The 19,125-nt window shown below is 52.6% G+C and overlaps 1 protein-coding gene across 5 annotated transcripts in view; it reads right to left on the bottom strand.

The window, feature by feature from the left end:
- CTDP1 (CTD (carboxy-terminal domain, RNA polymerase II, polypeptide A) phosphatase, subunit 1) overlaps window positions 1-19,125 on the bottom strand; it is a 36,106-nt gene that overhangs the window by 6,114 nt on the left and 10,867 nt on the right. For 3 of the 5 annotated variants that reach the window (XM_005861588.2, XM_005861589.2, XM_014535918.1), the window contains 6 exons: window positions 17,358-17,448; window positions 14,748-14,914; window positions 13,353-14,315; window positions 12,898-13,039; window positions 11,992-12,195; window positions 5,807-5,969 (listed from right to left, as the gene is read on the bottom strand). In XM_005861588.2, the coding sequence (XP_005861650.1) occupies window positions 5,807-5,969; window positions 11,992-12,195; window positions 12,898-13,039; window positions 13,353-14,315; window positions 14,748-14,914; window positions 17,358-17,448 (1,730 nt within the window). The remainder of the gene's footprint in view (window positions 1-5,806; window positions 5,970-11,991; window positions 12,196-12,897; window positions 13,040-13,352; window positions 14,316-14,747; window positions 14,915-17,357; window positions 17,449-19,125) is intronic. The other 2 variants (XM_014535919.1, XM_014535920.1) reach the window with 1 other exon arrangement.

Raw genomic sequence — 19,125 nt, 5'->3', positions numbered from 1 at the left:
TGGGGGGGGGGTGTGTGGGGCACAGCCTGAGGGTCACTTTTGGGTGCATGACTCTGACAGGGATCTCACGTCTAGCGCACTAACAGACTTTATGGTGAATGACTGGGTGTCCAGACTGCAGAGTCAGTGGAATCTGTGCCTGTTTTTTTCCAAGAGACCTCAGGTTGAACCGTTTATGGACTTGCTGCGTGAGGGTGATGAGAGCAAACAGTCTCCGGCTGGCAGGGCTGGCCCCTGAGTGACTCGCCGACACCAGCACAGGCAGCGGGGAGAGAGGCCAGAGGCCGATGTCTGCAGCGTTCACACCGCTCCGCCATCACGCCAAAGGCCAGGGCAGGGGGCTCAGCGCACAGAGCAGGCGAGGGCAGAGCCAGCCACCCCCGAACTGCACTGTTGGCACCACTGGTGCCAGTAACCAAGGGGGCTGTTGGCTCACCTCCCAGCTCAGCTCTGCTCCCACGCACATGGACCTGGCTGCTTCCAGTCATGCAGGGGTGGGGAACCCTTTTCTGCCAAGGGCCATCCGGATGTTTATAGCATCATTCATGGGCCATACAAAATTATCAGCTTAAAAATTAGCTGCTATATTTGGTCAAACATTTAACTAACTCACCCCTAATGCCTTGGCAGGCCTAGACCAAGTGGTTTTGTGGGGCCTTATACGGCCTGAAGGCCAGACGCTTCCCACCCCTGCTGAGTAACAAAAAGCCACTGGGATAGGACTGACCTGCTTGACCCTGGGAATGACCTGTGAGCGTCTCCCAGTCCTGTAACTGGAAGACAGGAGTAACAAGCGCAGATTCTAGCCAGCGCTCTGCTCTCCGGTGACGACTGGGACACTGCCATGGGCTCAACAAGTCTGCACTGGGACCGGTTTCTCGGTCCTAAGTTAACCCTCGACAGAAAAGTGTGTGCCCTCTGCACTGAGCCTGCCTCGCCGCGATTCCAACGGAGCCCTGAGCCAGGGAAGATCCCTGGCGCTCCCTCCTCACACAGGGTGGTGTGCGCTCCCTCCCTCCCACCCCACACCTGCTCTGAGGAGGTCAGGAGGCATTCTGAGGGGCCCAGGAGCTTCTCTGAATGACGTAGGACAATGGGCTGCAGGGCTTGCAGGGACACCAAGTAAAGCACCCCAGAGGGGTCAGGAAGCTAAAAAATCTGATTAAAGAGAGAGTTCCCAACACAGAGCAGCCTCGACCAGGAACCAGCTCGCATCAACGTCAACACCTTCCGGCTCTCACCTCCCGCTTCTGACAGACGGACTGCACACCCAGAAACAACAGCGGAGCCCCCAGACCCACCGACGCTGCTACACACAGTGGAGGCTTTGCTCGCAGGTTCTTAAGCATCACCCACGGTGCCGCTTGCGGACTCACCGGAGCCGTCACTGACACTTACCCTCCTGGTATATTTAATGGGTATATTTACTCTGTTTTGATAAGCAAACCTCCTATGAGAATTCTGTATCCTGAGAAGAGCCATCATTTGGGCAAAGGATCATGAATGCATTATGAACAATCCCAAACTATGACGCAACTGGAACGAGGCCATGAGTGTGTGGCATCCCACCGTCCCCAAAGCTGCTGGGGAAACCCGCTCATCTCCGCAATCTAAGGCCAGTGGAAGATGTGCTATTTTATTCAGAGTTAATGCCAGCCCAGCATTCTGGCAGCGCAGGGAAGCAGCTCTTCGAGGAGTTCCCAGGTACGCCAGCCCCGCACCCAGCAGGGCTGTGTGGTGTGACGCTGTCAGGCTGAAATCAGCCCCTGGGGTCCCCAGGACCTCGAGAAGGCCCAGAGCCAACAACACTGGTGAAGCTGCACACAGACAGACTCTGGCCCATGCTGGCCTCTTGGGGCCGTGTGGCCACCTCAAGACACTTCAATTGGCTCATCCCAAACTGCCCTTTAACTCACCAGATAGCAAATCTATGTATCACTTTCTCTAAGGACACGTATTAACACATGCAGACAGGACCAGAGGCACGAGGTCACGGTGCTCACAGGAAGAAACAAGTTCAGCAAGTGCCCATCCTGTAAAATACAGGCCCTGGTCTCAGGACGGCAGAAGGCCCTCTGCTGAGCTGGAAGGGCTGTCTCTGCACAGCACGGGGCCGCCGCCTCCCGCTGTCAAGCCCCAGAAACACCGATGACACCACTGGCCCTTGTTTGGCAAAAAGCTTTTTCTGAGTGAAGCACTATACACAATTCCTGGTTATACACACAGTATAACCACTTGGCACCAAAATGACTAATAGAAAATCACACTACACATGCATATACTTTATAATTTTTAAACAAAAGCAAGTAGAGATCTGTCTCAGACCTGGGTTTGCAAGGACGTGGCTCTAAAATGCTGGTGTGCTGCCAGGTGCACTATGAGGACAAGAGTCTAAAACAGCTCTGGCGTCAGAAGGAAGTGGGCACGGAAATAATGGGACCGGGCTGCTGGGGCTGGAAGAGGCACCTTAGCTCCGCACCCGGGCTCTGGAGACACCAGATGTGCTGTTGAGTTCACAGCAGGCGAGTACACTGCAATCTCCTCAACATGATCCCAGCCTGTCTAAGAGTCCCCTCTGGTGGACTAACAGTACAACAAGCTGAGTCACGGCAGAGGTGAGCACTTCAGGACAATGCACAGGTGTGAGCGCAGGTGAGCATGGGGACCTCTGGACAATGCACAGGTGAGCAAAGGGACCTCAGAGCAATGCACAGGTGAGCACGGGGACCTCAGAGCAATGCACAGGTGAGCACGGGGACCTCAGGACATGGCACAGGTGAGCAAGCTCATGTTCACAGTCACACTTCCCAGGATCATCCATTTACTGAAACGAATAGAGTGCCACCAGGTAACTATACAAAACCATGCCAGGTGACCTGGGTAGATGCCTAGAACTTAACTGTATTTGCCATGAATGCTTTGCAGAGTCAACATAAGGAATTCATGCAAAAGACATTGTGTTATTCAACTAACAGGTCACTGGCGGCTAAATCAGGATGGAATGCGCCCGCGGTGGTGAAGCTGAAGCAACAGGTTTCCTGAATCACCTCCAAGAACAGAATCTTATCTGAAAAAGGACCCTGGCAATAGGGGGGACACAGCGGCTGATCCCGGCTTCCACCTGTTCCAACCTGTCCTCCCCTAGTGACCAGTGCTGGGGAGCAGTGTCACTGCCTCTGGGTCACGACGCGCCTCGCCGTCTGCGTGCAGAGCGTGAAGTTCCCCCCCCCCCCCCCGCCCCCAATCTCACAGGACTGTCGTGATGCCTCTCCCATCTGAGGCTCCCAGTGTGTGATGCAGGAGGTGGCCGGCAGACCTCAGGCTGCACCTTTATGGCCAGCACTTGCCGATATGATGCAACACCTACAACTTGCAGCGGGGGGGTGTTTCTCTGAAACGCCCCGAGTACTGGGTGTTCAGGAAAGGAGTGCAAACCCCCAGGAGGCTGACTCATGGTGACAAATAGCAGACACGCCCCTTGGATGGTGAGAGGGTCTTCTGATACCCTGGAGTCTCACGCGTGTCCCCTCCCAGGGAACAGACTCTGAAGGATGGGCCCCTCTGATGGGGCCACTGGCTGCCATCGATCCAGGGTGACCAGAGAGCCTGGAGCAGCTCTGCCCTCACTGCCCCTGCACAAGAGCCACCTGTCCCTTCAGTGGGTGCCAGCTGGGGCACGGCCATCATGTTTGACGAAATTTTAAGGAAGAGCAGACTTCCCTCTGCTCAGCTGCTTGGGGCGGCTCCCTGGGGCCTTCCCGGTGGATGCAGCCTGGGGACAGCAGCCCGAACAGCACCGCCTGCCACTCCCAGCACGCGCACGCCCCCACTTTTCCCAGCCCTCTCGCCATGTCTTGGGGGAGGATGAGGCCACGCCCCGGCTCCCCAGGACCGAGGAGCCCCAGAAGAGGAGTGTCAGCTCCCACTCAGTCAGGAAGCGCGGACCACACCCCCACTTCCCAGGTCACCTGCCGCCCACAGCACTGGCGTGGTTTCTTGGTGGAGATGAAAGAGAACCCCCAGTCTCCTGACACACCCTCTATCCTCACTCCTGTGCTCTCTGGGAGAGTCCAGGATGTCTCTCGCCTTCAATTCCTCCTGTTCCCAACAGCAATGTTTAAAGTTTTAAGGCTAATTTTTATTTCTGTAAGAAAGATTAGGTTTCAGAGAGTCATATATAACACTTTTATTTGACATTAAAATTTCAATCCCTTTGATATGAAACAAACAAGAGTTAAAAATGTTGTCACTGCCTGACAAACTGGGCAGTGTGTCTGCACGTCACAGCAGTGAGGTCACCTGGGACTGACCGGGGGGATGGACAGGTGGCCAGGAGGAGAGCAGCGAGGGTCCCAGGTGTCCTTCTAAGTGGACAACATGCCTGTGGAAGGGACATCTAGACCTGGGCTTAGAGAAGTAGAGTTGAGGAAATTTTTTTTTTTAATCCTCACCTAAGAACTTTTTCCCACTGATTTTCAGAGAGAGTGGAAGAGAGATGGAAAGACAGAAATATCGATGTGAGAGAAAGACATCGATTGGTTGCCTCCTGCAACCCTGACCAGGGCCCGGCCAGGGAGGAGCCTGCAACCAAAATACGTGCCCCTGACCGGAATCGAACCCGGTACCCTTCGGTCCACAGGCTGACGCTCTATCCACTGAGCCAAACCGGCTAGGGTGAGGAAATTCTTTTAAAGAAAACATCTTCGACTCAATGTTTTCAAAGGAATTGGGCCTGTACAAAAGGGGTTTAATGGTCACAAAAAAACTGTCTCTGAGGATGGTAATCGGAGGCTCTGGTGAGGTTCTATACCAGTGGTTCTCAACCTTCTGGCCCTTTAAATACAGTTCCTCATGTTGTGACCCAACCATAAAATTATTTTCGTTGCTACTTCATAACTGTAAGGTTGCTACTGTTATGAATCGTAATGTAAATATCTGATATGCAGGATGGTCTTAGGTGTCCCCTGTGAAAGGGTCGTTCGACCGCCAAAGGGGTCACGACCCACAGGTTGAGAACCGCTGTTCTATACGGAATAGACCATTTACATTTTCCTACTGTTGTTGAAAATAAACTGAAACTCTGTATTCCTCCTCAGCACTCTGACCAGCACTCCCAATGAAACCGAGTGATCTGTCGGCTTGGCACCATCGTGCCAGGCGGTGAGCACTGAGGCCAATGATCTGTCTCAGCGTCTGTCCCACCCAGGGGCGCGCTGGGAGTCAATTGCTGCTTTGTTTACTGGAGATGTGTGAGGTGGTTCTCTACATCGGCTCTTCAGACAAGCCAGCCCAAGGAAGATGCTGTGCTAACAATGTACAAACGGAGACCCCGATGGGCATGACCCTTCCCCCAAGGGGCCTGGCCCATGACAGGGTGTGGGGCATAAGGGCCAGGGGAGGACCCCGGGCCATGTGGGACCAAGGACAGGCTGACGTGAGAGCTGTGGTTTTTAGAGATGAACAGGAGACAGACAATACTGATTACATGGCTGTTAGGCAGCATCCCTGGCCTTCACCTGCTTGATGCCAGGAGCACCCCCTTTTCAATGACAAGCCCAGACGCTGTCAGGTTCCCTGGGTGAGGGAGGGTGTGGGAGGGCCCACTGATGGAATCACAAACCGATGGAATCACAAACCCGAGTTAGTGTACTTATTGCCGAATGTTGCCGACACACTGATACATCGCTCAATACTGTTGCCCATTTCGTTTCCTAGAAACAAAGTGCTAGTCCCAACCCACAGGTAGGACGCTGGGCCCCAGTGGAGCCGGCTGAGGGCACAGGCCTTGGCACGCCGAGGGTCTCACCTCTTTGTCCATACTCTCTAAATCCTCCTTACACAGAGTGTACAGCGGCATGGTCTCTGACATGCTGGGCTGTCGCTTTCTTCTAGAAGGACCAGGCTGTTCTCCATCGGGATTATCTGGCAGCTCTTCACCAAACATCTGCTGCTGATGAGGCTGAACAGCTCTGAAATGAACATTTTAGGTCCCACATGAGGGAAGGCACTTTTCCAGCATGGAATCAGATTCCTGACTCGGGACAGGTAAGTACACACACACACACACACACACACACACACACACAAGCACAAACACACAGAGACCATCCTAGTTATGGAACATGCTGCCTCATCTGCTCACTAGCTCGAGGCTGCTGGTTTCCTCCTGTGAAAGCCAACACCCACGGCCACCCCAGAGCATCCACTGGGCTTCACTGGTCTTAGAACAAAGGGCAAATAGGAAGAGTGACGATGAAAAACTTCCTAGAGACCAGCAGGAGCTGTTATTTATCCTCAAAATAAGGTTGAGCAAGCTATAAGATTTAAGAAAACAAAACTAACTACTTCTATACTATCCAGGCTCTAAAAACAGGAAATGTGATGGTGAAGAAACAGATGCCACCTGTCCACAGAGAACAGGAAAAGGTACCGTGAATTCTGTATCCAAAGTTGGGTTAAACTATTAAATATTAATACAACAAACCAACCAGCAAAGACCAAGAGGCTCCGCCCAAGAGCCGACACCACGCTCATGTCAGAGATGTCCCACTACGTTACAATTAGTTCTGTCTAAAACGGTTTCTGAAGCTTCCCCCTACACACACTCGTCTCAACGGTCAGATCTCACGGACACTCTCACACCAGTCACGGCCGTGGGAATTTCAGGGGCTCATGAAAGCTGCCGTTACTCTCCTCTGGGCACTGTTTCTGGAGTCAGCTACTCTGTGGGGCCTGGAACCGGACACCACAGGTCCAATCACTGGGACACTGATGACATTGTAGTAAAACCTCATTCTTTTGAAGAAAAATGGGGTATTAAGTCTAAACCACAAAGTCAAAAAGCAGCAATTGTATTAGGCTAATCAAATATTATCTAAGGAAGGGAAGATTTTTTTAAACCTGGAAATATAAAGGACAACCTAAAGAATGCTGATCTTGGCTTTTTCAAGTCAGACTAAGCTGACCCTTGAATAACACGGGTGTGACCTGTTCGGGTTCACCTATGCTCAGACTTCCTTCAATGAACACCTGCTGTTTCTGATCTGAGTTGGGAATCGTGGATGCAGAGGGGCCGACTGTGTGCACTGATCTGGGCTAGTCTATAGACGGGACTTGAGCACCTCTGGACTTTGGTATCAGCCCTGGAACCGATCCCCTGTAGGTACCCAGGGACAATTATGTTCTGGGGAGTCAAAAGTTATATGTGAGTTTTCAACTGTGCAGGTCGGCGCCCAATCCCCGCCATGGTTCAAGGGTCAGCTGCATATTCCCGGCCTTGTCAGCGGCCCACCCACCAACTCGAGTGCTTGATATTTATTCTCTGATGTAGACACCAGGCCACACTTGAGTTCATACCCACTTACTGTCAGTTCCAAACACCCAGAGCTCCAACATGAATATGGAAAAGCAGCAAACGAATCTTTTTACTAAAAATAAAGATATAGCCTCCTTTCAGAAAAATGGTTCCAGAGTTTTAACAAAAACTCGAAAGGTTGAGAACAAGCACAGGGAAGAAAGGTTGAGAACAAGCCCCGCTGGTTCTGACTGGTCCCTGAATTCCAGTGTGTGACCAGGCATGACCTGCACCCCCCCAAGCCCCCCATCCGCCTCAACCCTCAGACTCTGTGGACCATACACTAGACCTAAAACCTCTTAAGGTGAAACCTCAGGACCTGGGATGAGGCAGAGCTGATAAGTTGACACCAGAAGCATAACTCATGAAAGGAAAATCGACAAATAACCTCATCAAAGTAGGCACTTGTGTTCTGCCAACGACTATAAGACGGCGGGAACAGGGCCAGAGTGCGACAGTCTCTGCAGCCACAGAAGTGACGAAGGGCTTGTAACCAACTCTGAAACTTGGCGGCAATCCAATCAGAAACCGGCAAAAGAGAGCGAGCCGCTCTTGCCGAGGGTGCACGGAGGCTCCATACACCGACCTCAAGGAAATGCCAGTAAAACGAGGAACACGCCTCATGCTGGGCGACGCTGAGAAGGGAGAAGCAATGTCACTGCTGAGCACCCAACCCGGCAGCTACAGCCCACGGTCACTCTGGAGAAACACGGGTACACCCTGACGTCCACATGGGTGATGGTCACCAGGAAGAAGGGCCCAGCAGGGAGGGCACAGTGACGGCACAGAAGACTCGGAATCCCAGGGATGGCGACTGGATCTGTGGCAGCTGGGGTGGGTGGGGACATGCCTATGGCTACATGCACCCTGGGAGGGCCTGGGGCAAGAGGCACCCGTGTATGCACTATGTCCCTGTCCCCATCCTGGCTGTGAGGTTGGGCTGCAGTTTGCAAGATGCTACCGTTGGTGTCAGCTGGATCTTTCTGTATTATTTCCTACAACTGCGTGGGATTCTGTAACTGTCTTAAAAGAAAACCTTGTCCTAGCTGGTTTGGCTCAGTGGATAGAGCGTCGGCCTGTGGACTGAAGAGTCCGGGTTCGATTCCGGTCAAGGGCACATGCCTGGGTTGTGGGCTTGATCCCCAGTGGGGGGCGTGCAGGAGGCAGCCTATCAATGGTTCTCTCTCATCAGTGATGTTTCTATCTCTCCTTCTCTCTTCCTCTCTGAAATCAATAAACATATTTAAAAAAGAGAGAAAATCTTTAATTTAAAAAAATCAAATGTTCACAAGGAACCACACACAGTAATGATGGATAAATAAAAAGGAATTCAGAATTTCAGAGGATTTGCAATGCCAAGAACTTGGGGTTCCTCCTGGTCCTGGTGTCTCCACACCCCCAGACTAGGACCTCTCACCATCTCTAAGCTTCGCCCATCACATGGCAACTCTTACTGGCTCTGGCCTCAGCACAAGGCGAGCTGTGCACTGTGTACTGTGCTGGCTGCGATGGAGGCTGACTGTGTGTACCGCTCTCACTCCCATTCCCACACAGACCTCGTGGGTGAGAGGGAAGGTTCTCACACACGCTGCCAGCAGCCAGGAGAGTGCTCCTACACCAGTGATGGCGAACCTATGACACGCGTGTCAGAGGTGACACGCGAACTCATTTTTTTGGTTGATTTTTCTTTGTTAAATGGCATTTAAATATATAAAATAAATATCAAAAATATAAGTCTTTGTTTTACTATGGTTGCAAATATCAAAAAATTTCTATATATGACACGGCACCAGAGTTAAGTTAGGGTTTTTCAAAATGCTGACACGCCGAGCTCAAAAGGTTCGCCATCACTGACCTACACTCACCCAGACCTGACTCCACCTTCCTGGATGGAGCAGCCTCTGAGCCCAGAACCAACACATCTCAGGGAGAGTTACAGACACTCAGTTCTCAGGGCCTCCAGGGAGATGAGGTCCAGGTGCCTTAGGGTTCTGGGCACAGAACAGGCGCGTCACCATTCTTGGGCTCCCTCTCCCACAGCCCTCAACACACAGGAACTACAGGGGTACCTGAGCACTAGGACCAGCAGGAGCCAAGAGCTGGCGAGTGCCCAGAGAGGGGGGTGGCACGGGCTCTTGAGGTCCACAGCCCTCAGTTTCCGGACGTGGCAGTCTGCACACCTTGCATCTGAGGTGCTAACCAGACAGGGATGAGCTCTAGGTGCCGGGCAGCCACGCATGGACAGGCCCAGATACTCACCTGCCAGGACTCCATTCTCTCTCCTATCTAAACCACCCCCCAAGGTGCCACGGCATCCCCACTGGGTCCAGGGGATGCCCACATGGGACCACCACTCAGCCACTCTTGGGCTCAGCCACCATGGCCACTGGGCTCTAGCTGTCCCACCACAACAGCAGCCAAGTCCACACAGAGGGTCACCCCTCCCTGTTCTTGTGAAAGTGGGGAGAAATCAGGGCATCAGTGACTTCCTGAAGGAACGCTGTCCTTGACCTGGCCCCGCCCCGTCTGCTGCTCAGGAAGCCTCTGCTGGTACAGCCCTTTCTCAACCACCTCCCTGCCCGTGACCGAGGCTGGGAGGGGCAGAAACACATAGCTGAGGTGTACCCAGCACTCCGCCTGGGTCTCCTCTTGAATGGAGAGCCTCAGAAAGGAGGGCAGCCTTGCCACGTAAGAACGATTCAGCAATAAAAACACACACACCACACTCTACGTGGTAGTGGATAAACACAGTCCCATCCCGAACACCTGAAAGTCCATGCACATCAGAACCTAAGCAAGAAACCACCCGCCTCTGAACCTCTCGGGGACAGTAAATTACAGAGCTGGAACCACACTTAGTTTTTGCAGGATAACCTGAACGAGAGTTACTGTGAAATACCGAAGAAGCCTTTCTGCCTCGGGTACACGTCCTCCAGAACGCGGAGGTGAAGTCCATCACCGCTTTAGCGGAACCTCTAATTGAGCAGCAACCGTCTACCTGCTGCTCTGGCGACAGAGGATGCCAAACATTTGCTCACCTGGGTGCTAAGGAAAGGCTATCCTTTAAAAAATATATACCTGAAATAATATTGGTCACCACAGAATTTCTAAAGAGAGGGTGGAATACAGACAAAATCCATCGTGAGAAATATTTCAAGGAAGGTCTGAGAGTGAACACTACACATAGACGTTTGAGCCCTAAGTGCTGACGACAAAGGAGAACACCCAGCCCTCCATGTGTCCACAAAGGGTGAGGGATGCAGTCCAGCAGGGAAGAACCAGTCCTCCTTCATTTCAACGGCAGCAACTACAGGAAGCTTTTCTAACTCAATGAACACAAAAAAGGCAAAAATTCACAAAAAACCAGGAGGAAAAAAAAGGGTAAGTTAAGGCTACAAAGGGCAGCTCGCTTGAGTCGAGATGAGAGAAGGCAACAGCCTGGTGACATGGCAGATGTGACCTGACACCTGCACCTGCTGGTGGGACTGCAAGTCCCAGCAAACTTGGCCAATCACTGACACCATTTATTAAAGGGACGCACGACCTTTCCTGGATATTATCATGACTGGAGGTCACAGGAACACAAGCCGCAGCATAGAGGTCAAATGTAACTCCTTAACTGGTGGGATTTAATAGTGATGATGCTTTTAGTTACAAACAACCAATCATCAAACAAAAGCCCAACCCAGGGCGTCTGTCCACTCACACCTGGGGCCCCTCACCTGGCCTTTAGGAGTGGCTCTATGTCCACTCTGAGTGGCTCAGTCGGGCTCTGAAGTGTCACCATGTCCAGGGGAAGGCCAGAGGGAGGCATCAATGGCCACTCCCAGCATGGACAGCTGCTGGGGGAAGGGGGAGGGGCGCAGAGCTTTCCAGAAGGAGAGGGGACATGATGCCGGGCCACACGTCTACAACAATGCCACACCATTGGCAGCTCTTTAAAACACCAACCTCAGACCCCTCATTTAAATCTCAGACACTGCCCCAAGATTGTTTACACAGTGGGGTGTATGGTCCTCAAACTCAGGATCCTGTCAGCACAGAGGAAATGGAGGGCGCACCTGAGACTCAGAGGGACGGTTCGCTCCGCAAGTGCCCTCCCGCCTAGGGAAGCGCCGGTGCGGGTCCACTTGGGCGTCTCTCCTACATGTCCTGCTCACACCAGCGCCATCTCCAGCCCATCTGGGCTGTGTGGAAGTGGGCAGGCGGCCAGGGAGGCTGTGCTGCTGAGCTGGGGCGGCATAGCCCAGCACAGGCCCCAAGCTGCCCTTTTCCCTCATGGCAACTGTCTGTCCTCTGGAAGGGACAGACCAGGTGGGCCTGAGGCAGTCAGGGTCAGGCCCAGCACCCCCGGCCCATCATCTGCTGGGATATGGCCAACAACGGCCCATGTGTGCTCAGCAAATGAAATGGCTCATGGAGGGCGGCACCGAGCCAGCGTGAGCGAGCCAGTGCACGTCAGCTGACACAAGACAAAAAAGTATGCAGAGAGGTCCGAAGTGGAAGTGGGGGAGGCTTTTGCACACCAGCAGTCAGAGCCCTCAGCAGGCAGCCAAGTCCAACTCAGAACCGGACGCACCCAGCCCACCCAAGGGAAGCCCTGCCAGCAGGTGTGCTCCATAGTGCGGCAGACATACCTGAAGGAGGAGTGTCCCGTGTGGATCTGCAGGGAGCCGGGGGGCCCGGGGCTGGTAGTGCCCTTCCGGATGAGCTTGCCCGTGCTGGCGTCGTAGATCCGGACGTCAGGGCCGGGCTGGGCCTTGGGGTGCACGGGTGTCGGATGGAACAAGGCAGCTGGCAGCGCACCCTGCCTGTCGGGAAAGGCTGCGGGGCTGTCCTCCCTGCGGGTGAGAAAAGGCCATGAGAAGGAGCCAGGCCTCACCGGGGGATGCAAGACGCCCTACACAGGCCCGCAAACTGGTCTCCCTCCATCTGATGCTCAGAGCCTGTGCGGATGAAGACGTGGACACCACTCATCTTAACTTCTAGGGCAGAGCCCTGGGCAGGACATCACACAGCACTGGGCAGAGGTGTGCCCACCATGGACCTCAGTGCAGGCTGCGTTTGTTGTTTCCCTCATGTCCGTCCCAGGATTTTCCCTCTAAATACAACATTCAAACTCTTTAAGAATAGGGAGCATTTTTCAAACCTTTATGGAAAGAAACACAACAAAAACCAGGCTCTCTTACATATTCCTCGCCACGGCTGAGCCTCTCCCAATGACTCTACAGCAGTTGTGTGGCTTATATAACTTCTAGCAGTCGTGAAAGAAACACGCAAACTAGATTCACCACTGACAGCCCTACTGCACAGTCACAGGAAAAAACCTGTACTTCTTCCCTAGGCAGTAATGGGCACCTTTTCCAGATAACCTGTTCGTGATGGAGCCTGGAGGAGCCACAGTGGGGCAGGCAGGGCACAGGTGAGAGGGCTGAGAAGCCACGCACTGAACACTGGGGATGCCGTGTGGGGCTGCGAGCAGCGAGGCTGGCGGCCAGGGGTGGGCTCTCGAGGAGATGGGGCCGAGACTGCTGGCAGCTCACCTCTGCACTTTGCCGTAGTCCTCGCTCAGCGGGAAGAGCTGCTCCTCCACCTTGTCCCACCGCTCTAGGCAGCTCCACAGCCAGTCGGGGTTCACCACGTGCAACTGTCCGCATGCCTGGGCCTGCCGCACCTTCTCTGTGCCTACAAGAGGGGAGCAATGGCCCAGATATTCAGGGACCCAGTACAGAGCCTAAGGCATGCACCCAGGACAAGCCCACATGCATACCTAGGCCCAAGATGGGCAGACAGAACCAGTCCAAATAGAATTTAGCCATTATGTAATTACCAGAAAGATGCTTCTGAAAATTCCACATGAAACAGGAGCCCTGCTAGTTTCAAAAAATGACTGCAGAGGCCAATGTAGATGCATTCTACTCCATGAACTCCCTCGGTTGTCCTTGCCCCAACCCCAGGGCAGGACCCAGGGAGGCCTAGCGGCTGGCTGGCCACTTACCTGCCTTTGCAGCAATCAGGTGGGTGGCCCTGTCAGGGGCGTCAGGGTCTAACACCAGCTGGGTGAGGATCTTGGCTCCGAGGGCCGTGGCATGGTAATGCTCCCGCGTCTTTTCCACCGGGAAGTTGGTGGGGTACAGCCCACTGAAGATTATGGCCACGTCCGCCAGTACTCGGCTCTTGAGCTCAGGGACGATCTTCCGTATGTCGGGTGCCTCCTGGGTCTCCCCGCGCAAGTAGCGGTCATACCTGGCGTAGTAGTCGGAGTGCACGCGGGCGAGGATCTCCTCCAGGTGGACCAGGTGGTCATCGCCATCATCGTCCTCCTCCTCCTCGTTCTCCTCCTCCTCCACGCTCTGGTCCAGGGACTCGCCCACTGTGATGCCTGACTGTTCACTGTTCTGGGACTCCGTCTCGGCCTCCTTCTTGTCAGCAGAGCCACCCGCCAGCCCACAGAAGCCGTCTCGCTCGCCCTCCTCCTGCAGGTCAGATTGGACTCCGGGCACAGGCTCTCCGCAGTGATTCGGCCGTGTGGGCCTCTCCCCGCCCGGGCCAGGGGCCCCGCCCTGCTGCATGGCTCTCCTGGTGTCCTGCGCAGCCTTAGGCTTCTTCTGGCTCTTCTTCTCCCCACTTTCGCCATCAGAGGTGGTGGAGGACTGACCCTCCGACTCACTGCTGCTCTCACTGTCACTGGATAAGTCGAAGTCCAGGTCACTGCCTGCTGTGCCCTGAGTGGGCTGCTTCTCCACTGAGGTCCGACCCTGCTGCTGAACACACACTGGGGGCCCCCTACCGTCCACCAAAGGGGCTCGGGCAGCAGGTGAGGCCCAGTCCCCGTTGAGTTCCCTCATGGGCTTCCCAAGGCCGTTACTCTGCTCAACTGCAGAAACCGGCCTTCCCTCCTCAGGGTCCTTAGTGGACGGAGCTTGATCTGCGATGTCAGCACCTTTGGGAGGATAATTCACTGCAGGTGCACACAAAACGAGAGGTTACCATGATTTCCAAGAAATGGGAAAACGCAGGACGCATCCGCTATACCCTGCTTCAGACAGGCCATCGAGCTGCCCACTGCAGGGACCCTGCTGGGTCCCACTTTCTCCCAGCCCAGACCTCTCAGTCCTATTTTAGTGGCTGCAGCAATAATTGCATACCTCAAAACATTTTATTTAATCCTACTCAACCGGAAAAATGTTCAAATTGTACGATTAAGAAACAGAAACAAAATATCATGCCTTTTAGAATAACATGAACACAACGGCCTCTGTAATACCGAAATACAAACAAGCAGCAACAAAGTGAGGCCTGAATTCAGAGCAGTCACAAGGCAGGTGAGAGGCGGAGGAGACAGTGAAGCAAATGCTAATACTTCTCTGAGGTCTAGAAGGGAGTTGCCCACCTTTCTTTCTCGCCGGAGGCTCCCGGGACCCTGGGGGAGCATTGATGTCCCCTGTGCCCTGGAAGTAGACGTATTTCTTTACGGTGATCAGATTGGGGGCGAACTTCCAGACATCTTCTCGGTCATCAATAATGCAAACCATTGAGTCTCCACAAGGAAAGAGATTTCTGGAAGTAAAAATGTATCAGAACTACTAGCATGATTTACAAAAAGAATCATCAAACAAGAGTGACAACTATCTCACACGGAACCACTAGACAGCAGACTAATGCAAAACAGATGCAAGGTACACGAAGGGCTTTTGTTTAGCTTGTGTTTAAACTGTTTCCAGAGAAGGTAACATTAAAACAGTCCCAGTTCCCTCCACTGTCTCTGCTACTTCTCAAGGCAGGAGTCAGCACTCTCCTTAGAAGACCAGAGAGGAAGGAGAAAGCTCCAGTCCTAACAAAGCCTCAGGAAAAACCTAAGTCAGTGGCCATGTCCCAGTACAACTTCATTTACAAACACAGGTTATCTGCCTATAGGCCAGAGTCTGCTCCCACCTGTTCCCAGGTGAGGGCTTTCAGAGAGAGAGGTAGGAAGGCTCAGCCTTGTTCAAACTCAGCTGTTTGAAAAAGCTGTTCCCTGAAGTTCCCAAAAGGTGACTTGTATTCCCCAAAGCTACTAGTGTGTGTGGGGTGAGCAGAAATATTAACAAGGGTCTAAAGGCCATCCCTGGGTGCAGGCATGCTCTGCTACCTCACGTGGTCTCCTTAAACTTCATTTCTGTCCACACCCCTGAGATTCAGAGAGCTGGCTCATAGCACTCAATACTCAGAATGATGACTGCTTCTTGCCTGTCTTCAAGATCGGGGGATAAACCCAGGAAAGATGCCTACCACTGTTCAGGTTCCTACTGCTAATCCTATCTAATAAAAGAGTAATATGCAAATTGACCATCACTCCAACACACAAGATGGCCGCCCCCATGTGGACACAAGATGGCCGGCAGGGGAGGGCAGTTGGGAGGGATCAGGCCTGAAGGGAGGGCAGTTGGGGGTGATCAAGCCTGCAGGGAAAGGCAGTTAGGGGCAATTGGGCCGGCAGGGGAGCAGCTAGGCATTGATCAGGCTGGCAGGGGAGTGGTTAGGGGCAGTCAGGCTGGCAGTTAGGCAGGCAGGCAGGCAGAAGAGGGGTTGGGAGCCAGCAGTCCTGGATTGTGAGAGGGATGTCTGACTGCCCATTTAGGCCCGATCCCTCTGGGGTCGGACATCCCTCGAGGAGTCCCAGATTGGAGAGGGTGCAGGCTGGGCTGAGGGACACCACCTCCGTGCATGAATTTCATGCACTGGGCCTCTAGTAAATAATAAAGGCTACACTACCCAGGAAAAAATGTTCAAGTGTCCAAAATTAATATTATTTTCTGAGTCCATTTTCCAGAAGAACATAAGGTAGCTAAAATACCTCAGTGGCAGATGCCTTCCAGCACATTTAATTCCAGATGGGGGACTGCAGTGTCCACTGTGGAGCAGGCTCCCTAACAGTCACTGACACGCTCGCTCATTTTCCTTGTCCACATCACCCTGCTCACTCTGACGCTAAGGAGCAAACACACAGGGTCTGTTTCCGAAACAAGTGCTTTCAGACTTTTCCTAGTGCACATTGACTTGAATGGGTCTTAGTTGTGTGGACAACCCAAATCTAAACACGAAATGTTAGCCCTAACCGGTTTGGCTCAGTGGATAGAACATCGGCCTTTGAACTGAAGGGTCCCAGGTTAGATTCCAGTCAAGGGCATGTACCTTGGTTGCGGGCACATCCCCAGTAGTGGATGTGCAGGAGGCAGCTGATCGATGTTTCTCTCTCATCGATGTTTCTAACTCTCTATCCCTCTCCCTTCTTCTCTGTAAAAAATCAATAAAATATATTAAAAAAAAACCTCAAACAAAAAAACCCACGAAATGTTAGATGCAGGTGGCTGACACCAGCCAGGAGGCCACTGAGGCCACAGCTGGTACTGCCTTACTATCCAATCTCGTTAGTTCTACCTGACACTGGGTAGAAAGCGGGACAATGCTCATATAGAGAAGACATTTCTGAGAATATCAAAGAGCCCTGTGATTGGGTGGGATGGCCCAGTCACAGAGGCATAGACAGGACAAGATAGGAAGGGGGGTGGTGACGGGAGGGATGGGAATAGCAGAGGGGCAGATGGAAATGTGACCTAGGCTCTCCTAACACTCCCAGCGTTAACAGCAAGCCAACTCTCGAGGAACGTGAACCTGAGATGCCAACACCAACGTGAAACACCTTCTTTAAACTTGTGACTTGACGGACAGCCCACCTTGTACTTGGGGAAGCTTTGGGTGCTTTCCACTGACACTGTCACCTGAATTTCCTGTGCCCCCCAGCCCTGCTCTCAGCTCCCTCTCTCCACACCCCGATCCTCCCAGGCCCCTGCCACTGCCTGGACATTCAAGGAGAGGCAGGAAGTAGGGGTCTGGTTAGAAGACAGTAGCAGAGACAGTGGCAGAAATTTAAAAATAAACACAATTACTGCTCGATGCTCCCAATGCATCTTCACAATGGGAACCAACAGCAAGCCTTGTGATGAACAGAGCAGGTACGTACCTGAGGTTCCCTGTTTTAGAAAACGGGTCAATACACTCGTCCCTCGATAATATTCGGTGAGAAAAAAGCTTCTTCTCAGGGTCTAAAAAGCCTTTGAAAAGAAAGCAGGATAAAGGTCATGTGTGTCTAAGAAGCACGGACCCTTCACTGTGCATACAGTGAAGATCTCACTGTTTCTTTAGAATCAGAGACACAGAGCATCACAGAGAATTCTATGAAGTAGTTACATTAACCTTCACATGTCCCAATCACATATCCCAATAGCCACAGCAGCCACATGCTAAAGGCAAATATGTTGAATTTTAGTTACAAGATGAATTACTTTAATACGTTGCCTACATGTCCATAATTAAAATTTCCTACAAGGGCATTAAATGTAAACAGGGGATGAGAAATTCATTTCTCCAGCAACAATAAAAGACCAAGACCAACCAGTAAAGAGAATTTCAAGGTGCTGAATCTAACCATTGCACATCTAATACCAAACTGTGACCATGTCATACTGCAGGTACTAGGTCTACCCGCAGTCAGTGGGGCCGGATCGCAGCCATCCCCAGGGAGGTAAAGCCCACGCCCTACACTGCCCCCAGCTGTGGCCACCGTGGGCAATGCTGCATGACCCAAGGGCTTCTGCCTCCATGCACTGAGCTCAGCCAGCACAGCCCGACGTCTGCGTTCTCCTAGTAAGATCGCCTGTCTGCACCTTAAGTGTTAAGTGCAGACAGACATAAGCAATGTGGGCCCACAAGTGTTTCCAAACCAATCAGTAAAACATTTTAAGTTCACTTATATATAAGACTAGAGGCCCGATGCACGAAATTCATGCAAGAGCAGGCTTTTTTTCCCCTGGCTGCCAGCACCGGCTTGCCTCTGGCACCCGGGACCTGGGCTTCCCTCACAGCCCCGGCTTTGTCCGGAAGGACGTCGGGTCTAATTAGCATATTAAGCTTTTATTATAATAGATGTTTCTTTTTCCAGGTACCTGTGGTCCTGACCAACTTCTAAACTGGCCCGTGACAGCAGCCAGTCCATCTAGACTGGCTCTGGGGTCGCAGGCAGGTGGGGAGGGGCCGTCCAAGAGAGCAGTGGCTGAATTTTAGAGACTTAACGCTGCCTGGCCACCCCAACTGACAGCTCCTAAGGAGGCTGACAGGGAGCTTCCTTCACCTTCAAGAAAGCATGGCGGGCCTGGCCGCGGTGGCTCGTGGTTGAGTGTCAACCTGTGAGCCAGGAAGTCACAGTTTGGTTCTTGGTTGGGGCACATGCCCAGGTTGTAGGCTCAATCCCCAGTGTGGGGCATGTAGGAGGCAGCCAATTAATGATTCTCTCTCATCATTGATGTTTTTATCTCTCCTTCTCCCTTTCCCTCTCTGAAATTAATAAAAAAAAAAATATATCTACACTAATAAAAGAGAAACATGGTAATTAGCGTACGACCGCTACCCTTCCCATTGGCTAATCATATCCTTATGATGCAAATTAACTGTCAGCCAAGATGGCGGCCGGCAACCATGCACTGAAGAAAACAGGGAGGCTTGCTTGCTCCAGTGACTGGCGGACTCCAACGTTCCCCGCCTCACTTGCCGGCCTCCCAGCTGCAACTCTAAGCAACTATGTTGCAAATATAGAAGCTAAACAAAACACCAGAAACCTGCGTTAGTCAGCCGGGCTTCAGCCAGCCTGACCGCAACATTGTATCAAATACAGAAGGTAAAGGCCAGAAACCTGCTTTCAGCAGCGAGGCCTCAGAGCTAAAGCTGGCCCAGAA

The sequence above is a fragment of the Myotis brandtii genome, unplaced genomic scaffold (genome assembly GCF_000412655.1).
Source record: "Myotis brandtii unplaced genomic scaffold, ASM41265v1 scaffold154, whole genome shotgun sequence".
Taxonomy (NCBI): domain Eukaryota; kingdom Metazoa; phylum Chordata; class Mammalia; order Chiroptera; family Vespertilionidae; genus Myotis; species Myotis brandtii.
Note: the sequence above shows the minus strand (reverse complement) of the source record. Positions and strands in the feature narration are given on the sequence as shown.